The sequence below is a fragment of the Nematolebias whitei genome, chromosome 22 (genome assembly GCF_014905685.2).
Source record: "Nematolebias whitei isolate Nwh7 chromosome 22, NemWhi1, whole genome shotgun sequence".
NCBI classification, from domain to species: domain Eukaryota; kingdom Metazoa; phylum Chordata; class Actinopteri; order Cyprinodontiformes; family Rivulidae; genus Nematolebias; species Nematolebias whitei.
In genome coordinates, this window is record NC_056519.1 from 11,739,621 (window position 1) to 11,757,261 (window position 17,641).

Below are 17,641 nucleotides of genomic sequence, written 5' to 3' on the forward strand. Positions count from 1 at the left end.
TAGTTTTACATTTTAGCTACTAATTTGTTAAGGTTTTAGCAATTATAATGCACATTTTAGCTATAGGTTATGTTTTCCTAATTTTAGCTTTTAATTACTATTTTGCTAATTTTAGCTTTTATCTATTAGTTTGTTTATTTTAACATTAGTTTTTTTTTGTTTCAGCTTGAAACAAAATGGTAGCTAGAAGCTAAAATTAGCAAAATGCTAGCTAAAAAGAAGAAATAGTTGTTTTTTTAACTTTAATAAAGTTATTCTTCGCTTAGTGTTGACACAGCAGTGTTCCAGAAAGCGCAGCTGCTCTTGTCATTTATTTTATTTAAGATGAGTGAGTTGTGAAATTATTATTTTTTTTGTAAACTTTGCTCGATTTCTTTTCTTTTAGATCCAGCTTCATTGGTTGAAGTTGCAGAGTGGTTGTTAGCAATCTGTCAAGGCTAACATGGAACGAGAGGGTTCATTCAGGAGGTAACACACACACACACACACAGCCACACACACACACACACACACACACACACACACACACACACACACACACACACACACACACACACACACACACACACACACAGGTTTGTTTTGCTATCTTTGTGGGGCCTTTGCATTGACTTCCATTCATTTTTCATTCATTTCTATAGCCTAACCATGACCTTTATCCATAACCTAACCATTACCAGTACATACCTAACCCTAAACCTAACACATCCTCAATTCACACCTTAGTCCTAAACCTAGCCCCTAACCCAACTCAACGGGACTTCTTCTTATGGGGCCCGGGCTTTGGGCCCCATAAGGAGCAGTTGGTCCTCACAATGTAGTATAAGTTGGAAAAATGGGCCTCACAAAGTAGCATAAACAAGGACACCCACACACACACACACACACACACAGCCAACAGGTCAGTGCACAGCGCTTCACTTCAGCTGCAGTTCTTGGTCTCTCCTTCTCTCTCATGTCCTTTCTGACACACAAAGCTGGATCAAACTGAAACGCACACACATTCCTGCATGACATCATTCATGCTTTCACTTGTCCTCCTTTGTTTAGTCATTAGACTGCAGGCTTCCTGTTCAGAGGGGGCCAAAAACCTAAAGCTTTCACTTCCTGGTTACATGGAATCCCTTTCAGCTTTATGTAGACGTAGAAAAAGAGACATTGGTGGAAGCGCTGTGCGTCTTTAGTCAGTTTTATCCTCTGAACCATTCGCTCATCATCATGTGAGAACAGCTCCGAGCTCCTTCTCCAAGAGAATTTGGAAACTGGTTTTGATGTAAACTGTGTGAGTGTGTGAGCAGGGCTCTTGTTTCTCACACTGACCTACTTATGCAGAGCTGAGCTGAGATCCAAGCTGATAAATGATCAACGCACCTTCTGTCTTCATCTTCTATTTTTATAGCCCTCTGCCAAAAGGCAAAGGAGGGCGATAATGTTTTTGCTCGTGTTGGCAAATCTGCGGTACATCTACAACAGATTGACTTTTAGATAATGAAAAAAACTAATGAAACTAGCCTTGACAAAAAGATGGTACCCCTAGAGAAGATTGAAGCTCATTGGACCACGAGGCCATGTTAACCAAAGTGTCTCGTAATCAGCGTCATTGAAACCGTTCAGTCTGCCTATTTAAACTGGAAGTAGTCACAGTGCTGTTTTGTACCATGGTGTGTACCACACTGACCTGAAGGCTATTATTGACAAAGCATGTTCAAAGTGAAGGCTACAAGATGGGTGGATAATATAAAATGGTTTACAAAGAGCCCAGAACAAGTTCCATAGAGTTTAAAGGAGAACATCAAGGTTACCATCTGTGAGCTAAAGTGGATTTAATGGACGACGACTGCGGAGGACCCAAAATCATAAAAAAAATAATTAAAAGCCAGGCAGGAATTGAACCAAAATGCATAGCGATACGCCACAAATCTTCTGGGAGAACGTCTTTTTGGACAGATGAGACAAAACTGTAGCTTTTTTGGCAACATCAGCGTCTTGCAGGAGTCTCAAGACTATCGAGGCATTCTGGCAGGAAATCTGCTCTCAGTGTCAGAAAGCTTGATCTCGGTCAAAGATTGTGGGTCCTCCAAATGGATAGAACAAAACATGAGACTATTCAAAATAGTGATCTAATCCTATACCGAACATTTATAGGAGCTGAAACACGCAGTCTTTTAAAAATCCCTTCAGTCTGATTTCTGTGTTTCTTCTATCATCACCAAAGCTGAACGAGGATCGGTAAACTGGACGAACAGGATGTGACAGCTTGGATCCGTCTTCTGTCTCCTGGACACAGAGACACTCGACACCTTTAAACTCTTTCCTCTCGAGAGCCAAAAGGGTTCTTTTTGTTCGCCTGGCACAAAAGCACCTCGGTCACACGGTCGCCAACCAACACAGACTGTCAGGAGGGGGGCGAGAGACGTGGGCAGAGAACAGTGAAGCTGGGTGATCTTTAAAAAAGAGAGAAGAATGAAACAAAGCAGTGAGACTGAGGCGCTCCTTGCATGGAGATCAGTGCACGTGTGGGATATTTGATCTATTTACCGGAGTAAGGATTATTCGACTGGTTTGAAAGTTGTCACCCTGCTGGATTTCCAGGAGCCTGCAGAACAAGCTCCGTCTGGGCACCGGCTCGTCCTCCAGCCTGACCGACCTCTCGAAAAGCTCAGCAGGAGGAGGAGGAGGAGGGGAGAAGGGAGGAGCGGCTGGGGCGCTGTCTGAGGAGTCCTGCAGGGATAAAGGGACCCAGCAGAGGAGAGCTGGTGCCAACGCCACCTGGAACAGGTCAGCGCTCCACCTGTTAGCTCTCTTCATGTGTTGTAAACGACTCTCAGCTACTACCACAGCAGACTTTAGCTCAGAATCTCTTTAAACGACCGAGTTGTGTTTTCCGAGGCCCATTAGCTGCGGCGACCATGTTGATTTTTTTAGTTGTAAATCCAAACTTTTTGAGTTTCAGTACAAACCCAGTAGGATATGAAATATTTTGCTAACAGACAAACGCACATACACAGGAAAACCTGACTCAGAAAGGCAAAAGTTTGGGCAATAAAAAGTCGATTTTGACATTTCACACATTTTATGTCTGCTTCTCTCTGATTGTTTTTAAGGTTCAAGTCATTTGTAAATGCTTGTTTTGTGTTTTTTGGCAGCATCCACAACGCGGTGATCTCTGTTTTCCAACGGAAGGAGCTGGGAGAGAATGAACTTTACACTCTGAATGAAGGGGTCAGGTTAGATGCTTTGAGAGTTTTTTATGTTTAAGGTATATTTGACTATTTGTTTTCTTCTTGCATTTGTCTTTTGTTGTGGAATAAAACTTCTGTGCAGTGGAACATGTGCATTATTTGCTGTTCTTGAGAGGTTGTAAACAAAATCAATGCCAGGTTACATAACATGACAATTTCAAGTTCAAATTTTTTTTATTATCTCTGAGGAGCAATTAGTTTCACAGTCATTATCACACAAAACACCCATAGACAAGACATTGAGACATTAATATAACACGAGCTCATCATTGTTCGTTGAGAAGCCTGATCTGTTCGTCCTACATCTGGGCTGCAGATACCTGCGTCCAGATGGAAGCAACCTGAACTCACCATAGAGTGGATGATCAGGATCTGCCAGAATAACCCTGGCCTTGTTCATTGACCTCGCCTTGTGTAGTTCAGTGCGGTTCTGTAGGGCTATGCACATCCTGACAATTGTATTTGGTGCCTGAAGGCAGAGCAGCTGTCTGCACATTTACCCTCAGTGATACTTAGATGAAACCAAACATTTATCTGTGTTCTCATTTTATCAGCTGTTTTATGTTAATGTTTGCACGATGCTCCGATGAGCACAGCCGGCCTCATTTCCTGATCCTGCTGCTGTTTAAACACCACAGTTTGCACATGGAGTCTCTTTCCGTCTGGTTTGTCGCTTTTAGCACGGCATCAGCAGCGATGCGTGAGTCTCTTCGTGCTTTATTTACACCTGTGTGTGCATGTGTGTGCGCTCCAGGCAGCTGCTGAAGACCGAGCTGGGCTCTTTCTTCACCGAGTACCTTCAGAACCAGCTGCTCACCAAAGGCATGGTCATCCTGAGAGACAAGATCCACTTCTATGAAGGTACGCAGAATTCGTCATTGAAAAAATGTGTATTAAAGAAGAAATAAACAACCAGCGTTTAGTTTCAAATGACTTTTAAATGAGTCGATTTGAGTCTAAAGCTCTGGAATGCTAGGCGTTAGCGTTTCATCTTGTTTAGTCTCAGATACAGATCAGCAGAAGGGAAATAAAAATTAACTAAAATGAGTCAACCATTAGCTGTGGGATCACTGTTTTATCTGTCTTGGGTTCGGCTGAAGGACATTTTTCTGACACAAACAGATATTTAAAGTTTTCCTGTCTACTATTATGTGAAGCACTTGTAAATGACAAAATGTGCGCTCAAGCCCGTCTGCTGTCACAGAAACCAGACAGGAAGTGCTGCTTTACGTCAGCGTCACGTCGAGACTGTGAGAAATTTAGGAAGAGATAAACCGCAGAAACTCTCAGAGCTGTTATGACTATACAAAGTGTCATGTTAAGGTTAATGCTGGGATTCTCATCACAAGAAAATAAATAAAAAAGAGGCGTTTTAAAGATTTCTATCAGTGCACATCTGCACCACAGGTCAGAAGCTGCTGGACTCTCTGGCTGACACGTGGGACTTCTTCTTCTGCGATGTTCTGTCCATGCTGCAGGCCATCTTCTACCCCGTCCAGGCACGTGCTCCAATACGCACGGTCCTCTGCTGATGGCGGCTTCAGCGTTCTGACTCGTGTTTGTGCTCGCCTCCAGGGGAAGGAGCCGTCGGTGCGGCAGCTGGCTCTTCTCCACTTCAGGAACATCATCACCCTCAACCTGAAGCTAGACGAGGCGCTGTCCCGGCCCCGAGCCAGAGTCCCCCCCTCCATCATACAAATGCTGATGATACTACAGGTGCACACACACTTATTCAGTCTTTGTGTGTTTTCTGAATTTTGAAGCTTTGACAAGACAGAGTTTTTTTTCCCCTGAGGTCGGCCTGTTAGCTTAGCTCGTAGCTGAGCTTCTCAGCTTAGCTGCTTTTAACGATCCAAAAACACGATTTTGGATGGTTAAAATGGATTTTAAGGAGAAAAGAGAAAGGGAGGGGTCAGTGAAGAGCACCGGAGTTAAGCTTTTTGTCATCCAGTGTCTTCAGTAGAAAGAGAGAGACACGAAGAAACGATAAAGCCGATAAATGAAAATGAGGTAGATAATTTTCATTTATCATGCGATTAATTGATTTATTGTTTATTGTGACAGGCCTAACCTCAGTAGCTTCAAACTGGGACTCCAATATGCACATTAAGTTATCAAATGAAATCTTATTCCTTGTAAACATTTTAGGATCAAATCGTATTTTATGTATTCACAATATGCTTAAATCAATCGATGCAAGTCAGATTTCATGTTTCCACTGTCACATCTATCATAAAGATAACAGTAAGTTGCCTTGTATGTAGTTGTGCACACTTTATGATGCTGCAGAGAAATGATCTGTTGTTTCTCTGCTGCTAATTTTAAAAAGTACCGTATTTTTCAGACTATAAGGTGCACTTAAAATCCTTTAATTTTCTCAGAAATCAACAGTGAGCCTTATAATCAGGTGCACCTTATGTATTAATTCTGGTTGTGCTTACTGACCTCAAACTGATTTTCTGTGGTTATTGTGAATGAGTTGAATAAAGTTTGACTTATCTGAGTGTTTTGTTTCTCTTAATGCACCTTATAATCCAAAAAATACAGTAAAGATTTTTATTTTATGTTTGTATATTTATTCAGTTACATACTCTGACAACAGGAGTTAATATACAAGTACAGTTCTGCACCTTCTCTTTTGTACGTTTGAACAAACACCGACAACTTCAACAGGACCTTTTTTTTATTGGGGGGTATTCTGGAAATGCGTCTTATGAAGTAGAATTTGTATGGAAAGGTTATGAACAAATATCTTACCTGTTCTAGGTGGCTTTTTAAATCGTCTCAGTTTGGAAAATAAAGTTACATTTTACAAGGACTGTGTGGGGCCAAGACCAAAGAGGAGCCCCTTTCTGAAAACTCAGAGCTTTTTATGTGAATGTTTTTTAAAACTTTTTTTTTTTTTACAGTAATTAAGCATATATTTAGATATCCTGCAGGATTTGCCCCAGGCTGCATCAGAAATAAATAAACACATAATACTGTGTAAAAAGCTGTTCAATATGAAACTGGCAGAAATGTAATTTACATGGTGTGTAATTAATTTTTTATATTTGAGTTGTTTTAAGGTGACAGCAATCCACTTTGATCTTAGCCATGCCTATGACTGCAAATAAGCCCTCTCTTTCCCCAAACTGAGGTCATTCAAAGAGTTATCTGCAACAGGTAAGATATTAAGTGGTCAACCTTTCCACAGAAGCCCACTTCAAAAGATCTGAACTATCCCTTTAAGGTCAAAAGTTCCACCAAGACGGGCTTGTCTCTTTAAATTAGGACAGTTTCTGTAACTCACTGGGTGCTTTTTTAAAAAAAAGAACTGTATTGTTGAGAACAAAAATGAAAGTCTTATTTCTGCGTGTGTAATTTCACCTGAAGAATGAACTTTCTCATGAACTGAACCAGTTAACGTGCTCACACGTGACTCCACGACATGTTCGAAGCATCACAGAAGATGGCAGACAGTGTTGCTTCCACACAAAACTATAGTGAAGTAGTGAACAACTTATTTATCAAGACATGTTTGAGTCTTGCTGAAGCTACGACAGCTCAGACAACGTGCTCACTTTGAACACAGATGATAAAGCTAAGCCATAAAACATAAAACATGAGCTGAAGTCATAAAGTAAAGCTGTTTTTAGTTGGTTTATGAACGCCTGCATGATATAGTTTTGAGGAAATTGAAAGGAAAGAAACATTTCAAAAAGCCAGAATATGACATTTTTCTCATTGGCTTCTTTTGAATAAGTAAATGACGTGTTTATTTTTAAAAATAGGACTTTAAACACTCCAAACACCAGTAAACCCCAGTTTTTATTGATTGCTGAATAGTAAACTAAATAAAGATGGAACATGGCCGTCAGGTGTTCATCGGTCAGGGAGAACAAGTTAATTTAGTTGTGAACGAGTGCGTTTTTAAAAGTCTTCAGTGTTTCTGTCTAATCTGTGAGCGTTTCTCCTTCTGTTGGTTCGTGGTGAATCATTGACCCAAATCTGCTCCTTCCAGACTCGGCCACAGAGGCCAAAGTCAACCAGACACAGAGAGCTGTGCTTTAAAAAGACACACAAACAGGAAGCGTTTAAACTTTATACTTGCTCTATTTCTGCTTGAGTTGGTTAAAACTACAGTTAGTGAGTTGTATGAAAAGAAAGGAGAAAGTAGGGCAGATAAAATACACCAAGCCCAGCACTGAATTAAAGCTGGGCTTTTTTTTTGTTGTTGCTACTTCTTGTTTGCATCTGCCAACAATTTCTCTTTTATTCTGTTAAAAGACTGTGACGCCAGTTCACTGAAGTCTGTTTTATTCATGTGGTTTAGTGCTGGGCTGTGGTTTGCACGCAGAGACGCCACGTTTTCAGCTTCTCTTAGATATTTCAGCGTGAAAGATTCTTTTTCTTTACAAACAGATGAATATAAACACGGTTGTTAGCAGCGTGTCTTTGCCATGTGTTGATCAAACCAGTTCCAAAAGGGTAAGATGACCTTATGGAGCCTGCTGAGCTGATTATTAGCGGTGTTTGTGTACTTCTCGCTGTGGTAGTTACGGTCTCGGGTTTCTGCCACTGTTGTTCTGCGGTTCTGGAGCTGAATGCGTCCGTTGAGAAGCAACGCTTTGTAGAGAGCAGGATTAATATGATACGATTTGTGCAGAGGTTTGTTGAGTCAGTCGTTTGGCAGAGGTCCAACTAACGGCAACTGCGATTATTTTATAAGATTTGTCGGCAACCAATGAGGTGGCGTGGAAGAAAAACTGCAATACTATCAGCCATGTGCTAATGATAGCAAGTTCACAATAACAGGACATTTTTGGGGACTGCCTAGTATAAGGCAGCCACCTTTTATTATAGTCACTTTTACCTATTACATGATACAACAACATGCCTTACTACTCGAGTGCCATCTAGTGGCTGAAAATGGTAGTGTTCAATTGTTTACGTCAGAATTAATGAAAACGGTCATATCTCAGACAAAAATTGGTTTATAAGTATGGGGGAAAAAATCCATAAATACATCGCTTCGGCCTATAAGTTGCAGGACATGGAAATTATGCAAAAAAATGCGATTTATAGGTCGAAAAATATGGTATCCACCTGATCTAAAAAGTAAAAATACTGCAAATCAGCCATTTTTAGAAATATTAAGCTGAAATTTGGTGTGGTAGTATCTGAGAACAATGCCCAATAAATAATAAAAAGGAAAAAAAAACTCCAAGATAGCCACCATAACTTAAAAGAAAAATGACTTTAACTTACTGATATTTTACAATTTTGAGCTGAAATTTGGTGCGACTATAGCTGAGTGTGAACCTGAACACACAGTACGATCAAATCAAAAATTTGAAATGGGCGCCACGTGGCAGTCCCTGTCAAAATTTCTCCAGGAACTTTCTAGATATGCGTTACTGCTGGGAGAAAAAGGTTTGACTTCAACTTCTCTGTGCCTTTCTTGTTGGACATTAGAGCTGGGTTTAGTGTAAGAACACGAGCTGCCAGAAAGTGACATCAGATTTATTGTTCCTGCTATGAAAGAGATGACAAGAGCAGATAAGAGGGTTTTGTATTCAGAGGTGGTTTCCAGCTGAGGCAGCTGCAGCACCTAAATGCAACACTGCTTCACATTCATTGTCAGGTCACATTTATTTATTTATTTCATGCTGCTGTGTTCATTCGCACTCATCTACTCACACAGACTCGTTGGTGCTGCTGATGTTCGGCATATTACTGTTTTTACACTATTAAGTGTTTATATTCTTAGTTTAGCATATTTCTTAGTTCATACCTTAGATCTTATTACTGTTTTTCTTTTACAGTTTATACTTTTGTTGGATGTAACTGGGACTACAATTTACACAATTTTGTTCCACCACATGTACCATGTGCAATGTGAATGACAATAAAGAACCTTGACATGCTGGTCTTCTATAGCAATAAGCAGGGGTGTCCAAACATTTTTGTAGGTGGGCCAGAACTGTCGGCTGAAAAAAAATCTGAATTTTAAGATTTTATTTTTTTTAAAGTGTGTTTTTTTTTCCTCCTCATTTTTAACAACTTGAATATTTTGGAGAAAGGTCAAAAGTTTATTTTAAATTATTGTAGATCCAGAACATTTGGAGCCTCATAAACATTAATCTTGTTCTTGTTTTTTTTTTTTCAAGAATTTAATTTATTAGGTGTGTTTGTTTTTTTTTTTTTTTTTTTGGGGGGGGCTTTTATTAGTTTTCTTGTGCTTTGAAAGTTAATTTTCATTTATTTTCAAAGGCAACAGCCTAAAATGAGTAACTTTTCTTTAAAAAAAGGGGGTGGAGCTTCAATCATCCTTTTGGACCGTAGACGGCCCAAATGGCTCATCAATGTTCTGGAAACTTGCTGGCAGTCGCTAAAACAGATTCATAGAAGGTTTGAAGGGACACTGATGAAGTTGATCAACTTGTATGTCGATGATACAACTTTATATTATTTAAAAAAATGTCAAATTTGTCCCCATCAATTATTAAATCAACTGAATCATTTTCTTTGAAAACACTTGTTAAATATAATCAAGTTTTATGAATTATTATACAAAAGTCTACTTTTTGGTAGAAGTCAGTGAAGATTTGTTGTAGCATAAAGGGATTAATTATTCCTAAATTTTTGCATTACAATAATATTGCTCATTTTGAGATTATTTTCATATTTTTTTGCTGTTAAACCTAAAAATTATATTTAAAAAGTTTCACCATAAATCTAAAGGTCTACATGTGTAGCTCTTAAGCCTGTGGGTCAAAATTATACCATTCTTTAATTGCAGCTGTGGGCCACACAAAATCACTCCTCGGGCCGCAAATGGCCCTCGGGCCGCACTTTGGACACCCCTGCACTAAAGAGTGTTGGATGTGATCTCTGACCAGCATGCATTGCAGCACGAGCATCATCAGTCGCATGCAGAAACACTTTAAATAAAACGCACCTTTAAAATAAGCAGCTGCTTCAAACTCCTGCATCCGGTCTGAGCTGCAAGAATTCACCGTGAGGCGTTCAAGAAAAATCAACAAAACGAGATTTTAGACGAAAAGGAGGCAGATCTGTTTGCTATATATTATTAAACATATGATCTTAGTTTAAAACTGCCATGAAAGCAGCAGGTGATGTGCATTCCTTCAGTAACTTATAGGCCTTTATTTACTTTATGAATCTAAAACTGACCAAATTCAGAATGTGTTCATGTTTTTTTAAGTCCTCATGACTGCATGCCAACCAACAACATTTAGCAGCTAACACCACCTCATGTTTGTGTGTCGTTGATCCAGGGTGTCCATGAATCTAAAGGCGTAACCGATGACTACCATCGTCTGGAGTCTCTCATCCAGAAGGTGGTCTCTCCGTACCTCGGGACTCATGGTTTATACTCCAGAGATGAATCCTCTGATCAGCACTGCTCATCCTGCCTGCTAGGTGTGTATGTTCGAGAGTGGATGTCCGTGTGCACAATGTGTTTTACTAAATATTAGGACGCCCTCACTTTTGGTAGAAAAGCGGCTGCAGCCCTCCTGGACCCCCAAACCAGGAAACGCTCCCAATGTTAAGAATCCTGTGGTCCGTTCTAAGAGCTACAACATTCCCATGCTGACCCCCGTCGTAGAGTTTGACTTAGACTCATCCTCAGGGAGCGCCACGAGCGTCAGACGTCACTCCGTCTGTGAGATGCCGTGCTGTTTGGAGGAGAGCAGCCCAAAGGCCAAATCTGCCTCCAGGACAAAGGACAACACTCGTGCGTCCAGCCTGGCCAGTTCCTCTCCGGCGTCCATGGGTTCTCCTGCACTAACAGGTAGATTCACCAGCACCTTCCAGTGTGTGTCCTCTACAAAACCAACAGAGCTTAAGGTTAAACAGACCTTTTTATTCATGTAGGAATGAGAAGATGAGGCTTTTGTTAAAGTTTTTAACTGTTTTCTGTGCAGACACCTTAACGTCCAGCCAGGACCAGCAGTCCAGATGTTCTGGATCACCCCTCCCTTTCCAAGCCCAACACCCGTCCCCCTGCATCCTCCCCGAGTGTTCCCCGAGCGAGGACGCTCCGTGCGCTGGCTCGCCCGAGTTCCACTCCCCGTCTTCGCCCAAAGCTCTGCTTCAAGACACGAGCTCCGGTCCCAGCCCGGGGTCCAGCTTCGAGATCATGATGATAGACCGCACCACGGGGTCTTTGGACTCAGAGCAGGAACCTGACGGCATCTTCCTGGACTTTTCATACCGCTGCTCTGGAAACTCCACACACAGCAGGGACAACAACAGGCAGAGCGTCACCTGACCTGTAAAGACATGAATATTCCTCGTGTGACCTCTTCTGCACTTTTCTGGAGACTCCAAATCATCAGGAGATTTTTCCAAACTGAATTATTTTTTCTACAAAATACTTGATGACTGAACAACAAATCACATCGAGCTCTTTCTGATTATTATTTCTCTGCAGTGAGATTTTGACTGGCTGTCTGTACACAGTTCTGAACAACCAGTGATGATCTTGTAGAGGCAGAAACCAGCTGACAAATGAGGATTCTCTATCAAGAATCCCTGCAAGATGTTGCAAAGCTACAGCGGTCAAACTTGAAACTTGAGATCTCAACATATATTTTTTTAATTATTTAAAAGTTTCACATGAATTTTGCAGTTTGCCTTCAAAAGGACTGGAATCTTGCCTCAATCTTCTTCAGTAGGAACAGAGTGCCTTCTGCTGCGCGTAACAGGACCTTATTCTGCCCACAAATGTGCCTGTTTTTAATTAGTAATAATAATAATAATAAATAAAACAATAGATCAGCTTCTGATCTGCCTCTAACAATAATATCCTAACATGTATGTTAATCAGTGACTTTGTTTGTACTTGAAGCCTGTTTAGTAAAACCCTTCTCTGATCTCAGCTGTTTTTCTTAAATTCTTCAGAGTATTCTTTAGAACAGCTGAGGTCCACGTTTAAAGACCCAGCTTTACGTTTCCAACATGACTTACTAAATAATCAAATGTTCTGTGAAATCAAACAGCCAGTTTTTGTATATTTTTTTTCTCAGATACCATCTACAAAGTGATTTTATGAGCAGCGAGGTACAAATTGTTCTTTTGAGCTTTGCCACCTGTTGTTCCTTCACCAGTTTCTACACCAATAATGTGACAGTGTTTTGGTTTTAGCGCCTTAATGAAGTGTGAACAAACTGCAGACACTGCCACCCTGTGTCATTCTATTCAGTGTGCAAAGTGCATTTACATCTTCTAAAACCATAAAACAGGAAAGGTGGGCGAGACAGGACAACTGTGCACAACGTCAAGCATTGAGGCTAAAACGGGAGCATTTAAAACCACCTCAACAGCAGCACTTAAGCTAGAAATGGCAGAAATACCATTAGATTAAAAAAGAACCCAACTGGCATTGACTTTTTTACAGGTAGGCCTATCAATGCATAAAATCAAGCACTGTGTGCATTGATAGCTACTTTCGGCATTCAAGGTCGGCATTCAAACTGTAGTGTTTTGGCCCTATACACCGGTTGTGTTAATTTTTGTTAATGTACAAACCCATTAGTTTGTATATAAGTAGGCATGAAAAAAGCATAAGGCAATGGAAGGCATGCCTAAAAGTAGGCATGATTATATAGCCACAAGCAAAATACTGACTTTGAGCATTAGTAAATGTAAAAAAAGGTCAATTAGGATCAGAGTCAGAGAGTCAGAGTCAGAGTTTCTTTATTGTCATTCGCACCTCATGTGGTACATGTGGTGGAGCGAAATTATGTACACGGGGTCCCAGTTACATCCAACAATAAAATGTATAAGAAAAACAGTAATAACATCTAAGATATGAACTAAGAAAAACATCAACTAAATATACACTAAGCACTCATAACATAAAACATTGAACATCAGCACAAACATGAACATGAGTCTGTTCATCAGTTTACGAGTCAATAACCCAAATCGTTCAACATTCTAAAATCATACTTAGTAGTGATGGTGAAATTTATATATCTAAGTAAATCATGGCATCGTGCTCCAGTCTGTTAAAAAACATTAAATGTGGAGTAATATTGAGGATTTGATCACTGTCCCATATTCATTCATTCATTCCAAGTAAATGATGTTCTCACTGTGTGCCTTTATATGAAAATAGTTACATTCCTGAGTTTGCTCCTCTATGTTGTTACATAAATACAATAACTTTAAATATGGTTTTGCAAAATTGGTAGAATGACTACAATATATTTCCAAATAATAAATTTAAATAATTTAGGAAATGCTTCTGTACATGAGGGCTAAAGCCAGGGAAGAGATTGTGAGGTGTTAGAGATAGTTGTATTTAAAGTAAAAAGTTAATTTCAGCAAAGTTGGGCTTCAGTTTGTTCCTCTTCTTTGTTCCCAGCTCTGTTAGGAGAAAAGTTCAACATGTGGCTTAATCTAGAAAAGACCAGTTTTCAAAGGAGTCGGGGAGCCAGTCAGACAGACCCCCACACTGCCCGCCAACAGAGCGCAGCACAGATGTGACGTAATGACGCGTCGTTCACGTGATTTTGGGTACTGGAAACATCTCGCGAGACTTCAGCTTCACGCGCTGGAGCTCGAGCTAATCGTTAATTGGTTCCACCTGTGAAGGAGGATGAGCAGGAGAGGAGTATTACAGCTAATAATGTAAGATATTAAGATTATTCCAGTGTGTGTTTGTTTTTTGTTTATTGTTTACAAACGGTGAAGTGGGTTCCAGAGATGTGACGTTTTTAAATTAACTTTTCTTAAGGAGTCTTGAGGACAAACATACGACAGAGCTTTAGGGTCACGCTAAGAAAAAACAAACAAAAAAAAACATTACAAACGAAAAAGTCTTACCGCTGCGGTAAAACAATGAATGATAAACTGAAGCTGTATGGAATTGCTGCATTGACGGATTTAGTTGTGACATAATGTGGATGGAGGCATATTTCACTAACGGTGACCCAAAATGTGATCGAACTACAGCAAGGCCCGCTGCTGCTGTACGTGTGTAGCGCCCGCCATGTTGAATGTGGCAGATCTGGCACTGTTCTACAAAGTGTTTGAAGTTAATGCCTGTCATTCACACATACACTAATATATTTGGAAAACAGAGACCAAAGACAACATTTGTAACTTTTAACATGATTATTAAAAAAATGGTTACTCCTTAAATATTTAGGTTATAGGTAACTAAGCATATACCAACATACATATTCTTTTGAGTGTTTACAACAATTAATGTAACAGCACTATTACTGTGGTGATAAATTTTAGAAATATTCATATTTAACATTTAATCTGTGTTTATAATGACCATATCCTAAAATGTAGATGTGACTTATGGATTTTCTGAATAACGTTCACATTTAACTGATTTTGATTAATATATGTATACACACAAATATATCTTAACAAGGGGTGTGGAGTATTGTATGCATGCATGCAGTCTGTGTGTGTATGTGTGCAAGTTATAAACTTTGGAAAAGAAAAGTCTTTTTCAGCTTTTTCCGTGTTGCCACTGTGAATGAACGAGGCGTCTTCTATCTATTGCTTCACTTTTGCCACATTCAAAATGGCAGCGACGTGGATGTATGATTCAGTGCTCGGTTAACGTTTTTCTTAGTTCATATCTTAGATCTTATTGTTTTTCTTTTACATTTTAATACTTTTGTTGGATGTAACTGGAACCCTGTGTACACTTTTGTTCCACCACATGTACTACGTGTGTGTGTATGACAAAGAACCTTGAATCCTTGAATCAATGAGGCGTCTACATGTATATGTCTATGGTCCACAGCAGGTGCAGTTGACCCAGAACGTAGTACAAGTTTATTCTTGTACGACTTAATTCCCGTAATATTTCAACTTTATTCTCGTAATTTTTTGACTTTTTTCTTATAATGTATTTTTTTTTTTTTTTTTTTAGCGTGGCCATAAAGCTCCATCGTACCAACGACATGCAGCTGATCACTGGGATTGTTCAGGTTTGTCTTTCTCTTCAAATTTAATTTTTGCTTCTTTTAAAAAAATATATTTTTCCTTTGTTGTCCTCATGAGAAGTTTGGTCCTCTAGATTAATTACTTGTAGAATATTTTGTGTTATGAAGAAGACAGAAGGGCTTACAAAATACTCTACAAATCTGATTAGGCAACATTTAATGTGAGCATGTTAAAAATAAATCTTAGTGTTTTCCAGTTAAATTGCTTTGAGTTATGCGTCGCAGTGACTTTAAAGTTAATTTTAAAAAAATCATCTGTTTACTTGCTGTCCTTTATGAAATGGTTAAAAACAAAATGTTAATGTCTTTATCGAATTGTAGAATTTATCTTTAAAGATTAATTTATTTAAAGTTCTAAATAACAGTTCTCTTCTGAAACCAATTTTTAGTAAAAATAATTGCTAAATAAAATGACAGTTTACAATTTATTATAAATCTATTTAGATCAGTCATCAAACAATGCTAAAAATAACTTGCAACTTATTTCAGGAAGATTTTTTTGAAATCTAAAAATTTTTTTTATATATTTTTTATCCAAGACCAAGTTCTCTAAAACATTTTTAAATAATTGTCACACATTTCTGCTTTTTAAACATTTAATTTAGAGCAAATCAGTCTTAATATTGCCCAATTTAGCTGTAACAGTGCAGACACTTTGCTATAAATGTGGTTTATAAAATATGCATCTAACAAATTAAAACGGTGTAATCATAGTTCATGTGAAGGAAACGCCTTCCAACCTGCTCAGATGAGGGATTTACTGCGTTAGGCTGAAATGTGTTCATCTGTAAAGTTGACATGTTTAGGAAAGAAAAATCTAGATTAAGCATTAAGCTACTTTTCAAAGGTTTGTACTGTGAGTGAGAATTCAATTCATAAATACTTTATTAATCCCAGAGGGAAATTAAATGTTGTTGTAACTCGTCATCCTGGTTTCATTAAAGAGTTGTTCTAGATGCTGATGGCTGTGGGCAGGAAGGATCTCTTGTAGTGGTTTGTCTTACAGCAGATCTGAAGAAGCCTCAGCCTGAAGACACTTTGTTGCATGACAGTCTGATGAAGAGGATGCTGACGGTTGTCTATAATGTTCTTCATCTTATGAAGAATCCTTCTTTGTACAGTCACCTCCAAAGGTTCTAAAGGAGTCCCTAGAACTGAGCCAGCCTTCTTTATGAGCTTGTTATCTTTTTCAAGTCACTTGCTCTGGTGCTGCTCCCCCAGCAGATGATGGCAGAAGAGATGGCGCTCTCTACAACAGACTTGTAGAAGATATGCAGCATCTTGCTGCAAACGTTGAAGGACTTCAGCTTCCTCAAGAAGTACAGTCTGCTCTGTCCCTTCTTGTAGATGCTTCACTGTTGCATTTCCAGTCCAGTCTGTTGTCCAGGTGAACCCCAAGCTATTTATACTTCTCCACCTCCACTTCTTCTCCCATGATAGAAAAATGGTTGGACCTGTTCCTTTTTCTCCTGAAATCTACAATCATCTCCTTTGTTTTGTTCACGTTCAAGAAGAGATGATTGTTTCCACACCATGCCACAAAGCGGTCCACCACTTCCCTGTACTCGGCTTCTTGTCCATCTCTGATCCACCCGACCACTGCAAAGTCATCAGAATATTTCTGCAAATGACAGAAGTCTGTTTTGTACTGGAAATCTCAGGTGTACAGGTGTTGATGAGAAAGTTCACTGTGAACTGCCGGAAGAAAAAATTACAGGAAATGAACATAGGACTGGTGAAAATCTGAATTTTCAGTTCAGGATTGAGGTTTTACATGTTTCATGCAGTGAATCATAGATGAGGTGTGGTGTGCCTTAATTGGGCAGCTGATCACATGAAAGCTTTTTTTTTGTTAAAAGCTCCCATGTCAAATTATCAGTGTAAAATCTATTGTTTATCCTTTTAGTATTGTTTTTTTTTTTTTTTTTTTATATCCTTTTAGTATTGTTAAATAAAATAGAAAGTTGTGCAAAAGCAGGAATGCCCAAACTTTTTAACAATTATCTTTTAAGGTTTAATTTGAACATACTTTTAAAGTAAAATTGGAGTGGAAATTCAGACATCAGCAACACTTTTACAGTTTTACATTTATGATATCATTAAGAAAATGTCAGGTCTGATTCTGTTGTGCTTACTTCTAGTTTGTAGTTTTTTTTTAAATTAATTAATTTATTTACAAAAAGTGCCAAAAAGGTAACACTGATTTAGTATAAGGGTTTATTTTTTTTGCATTTAAGCAAATCTTTTATTCAGGGTGTTTGTTTGATTTCATGTTTAGCCTCGAGGACTCAATTTCAAAAGAGACTTGATTTAAACAAAGAACACAGATGAGAAAAGTAGACAATCATAATTTAATAAATTTTATATATATATATATATATATATATATATATATATATATATATATATATA

General features: G+C 38.9%; 1 protein-coding gene across 1 annotated transcript; it reads left to right on the forward strand.

The window, feature by feature from the left end:
• The first annotated feature begins 442 nt into the window (after positions 1-442).
• Positions 443-11,523, forward strand: LOC119428539 (proline-rich protein 5). Its single transcript, XM_037696221.1, has 9 exons — positions 443-468; positions 2,593-2,778; positions 3,147-3,227; positions 3,997-4,103; positions 4,650-4,741; positions 4,818-4,958; positions 10,526-10,670; positions 10,747-11,043; positions 11,177-11,523. Exons 1-9 carry the CDS (start codon positions 443-445, stop codon positions 11,521-11,523), a joined length of 1,422 nt encoding a protein of 473 aa, XP_037552149.1.
• The last annotated feature ends 6,118 nt before the right edge of the window (positions 11,524-17,641 follow it).

Bases quoted from the DNA above. Each gene is read 5' to 3' on its own strand.
- LOC119428539 (XM_037696221.1), top strand. From the start codon at position 443: ATGGAACGAGAGGGTTCATTCAGGAG. The intron at 2,779-3,146 runs GTCAGCGCTCCA...GTTTTTTGGCAG, and splicing joins GCCAACGCCACCTGGAACAG to CATCCACAACGCGGTGATCT. The intron at 3,228-3,996 runs GTTAGATGCTTT...TGTGCGCTCCAG, and splicing joins ACTCTGAATGAAGGGGTCAG to GCAGCTGCTGAAGACCGAGC.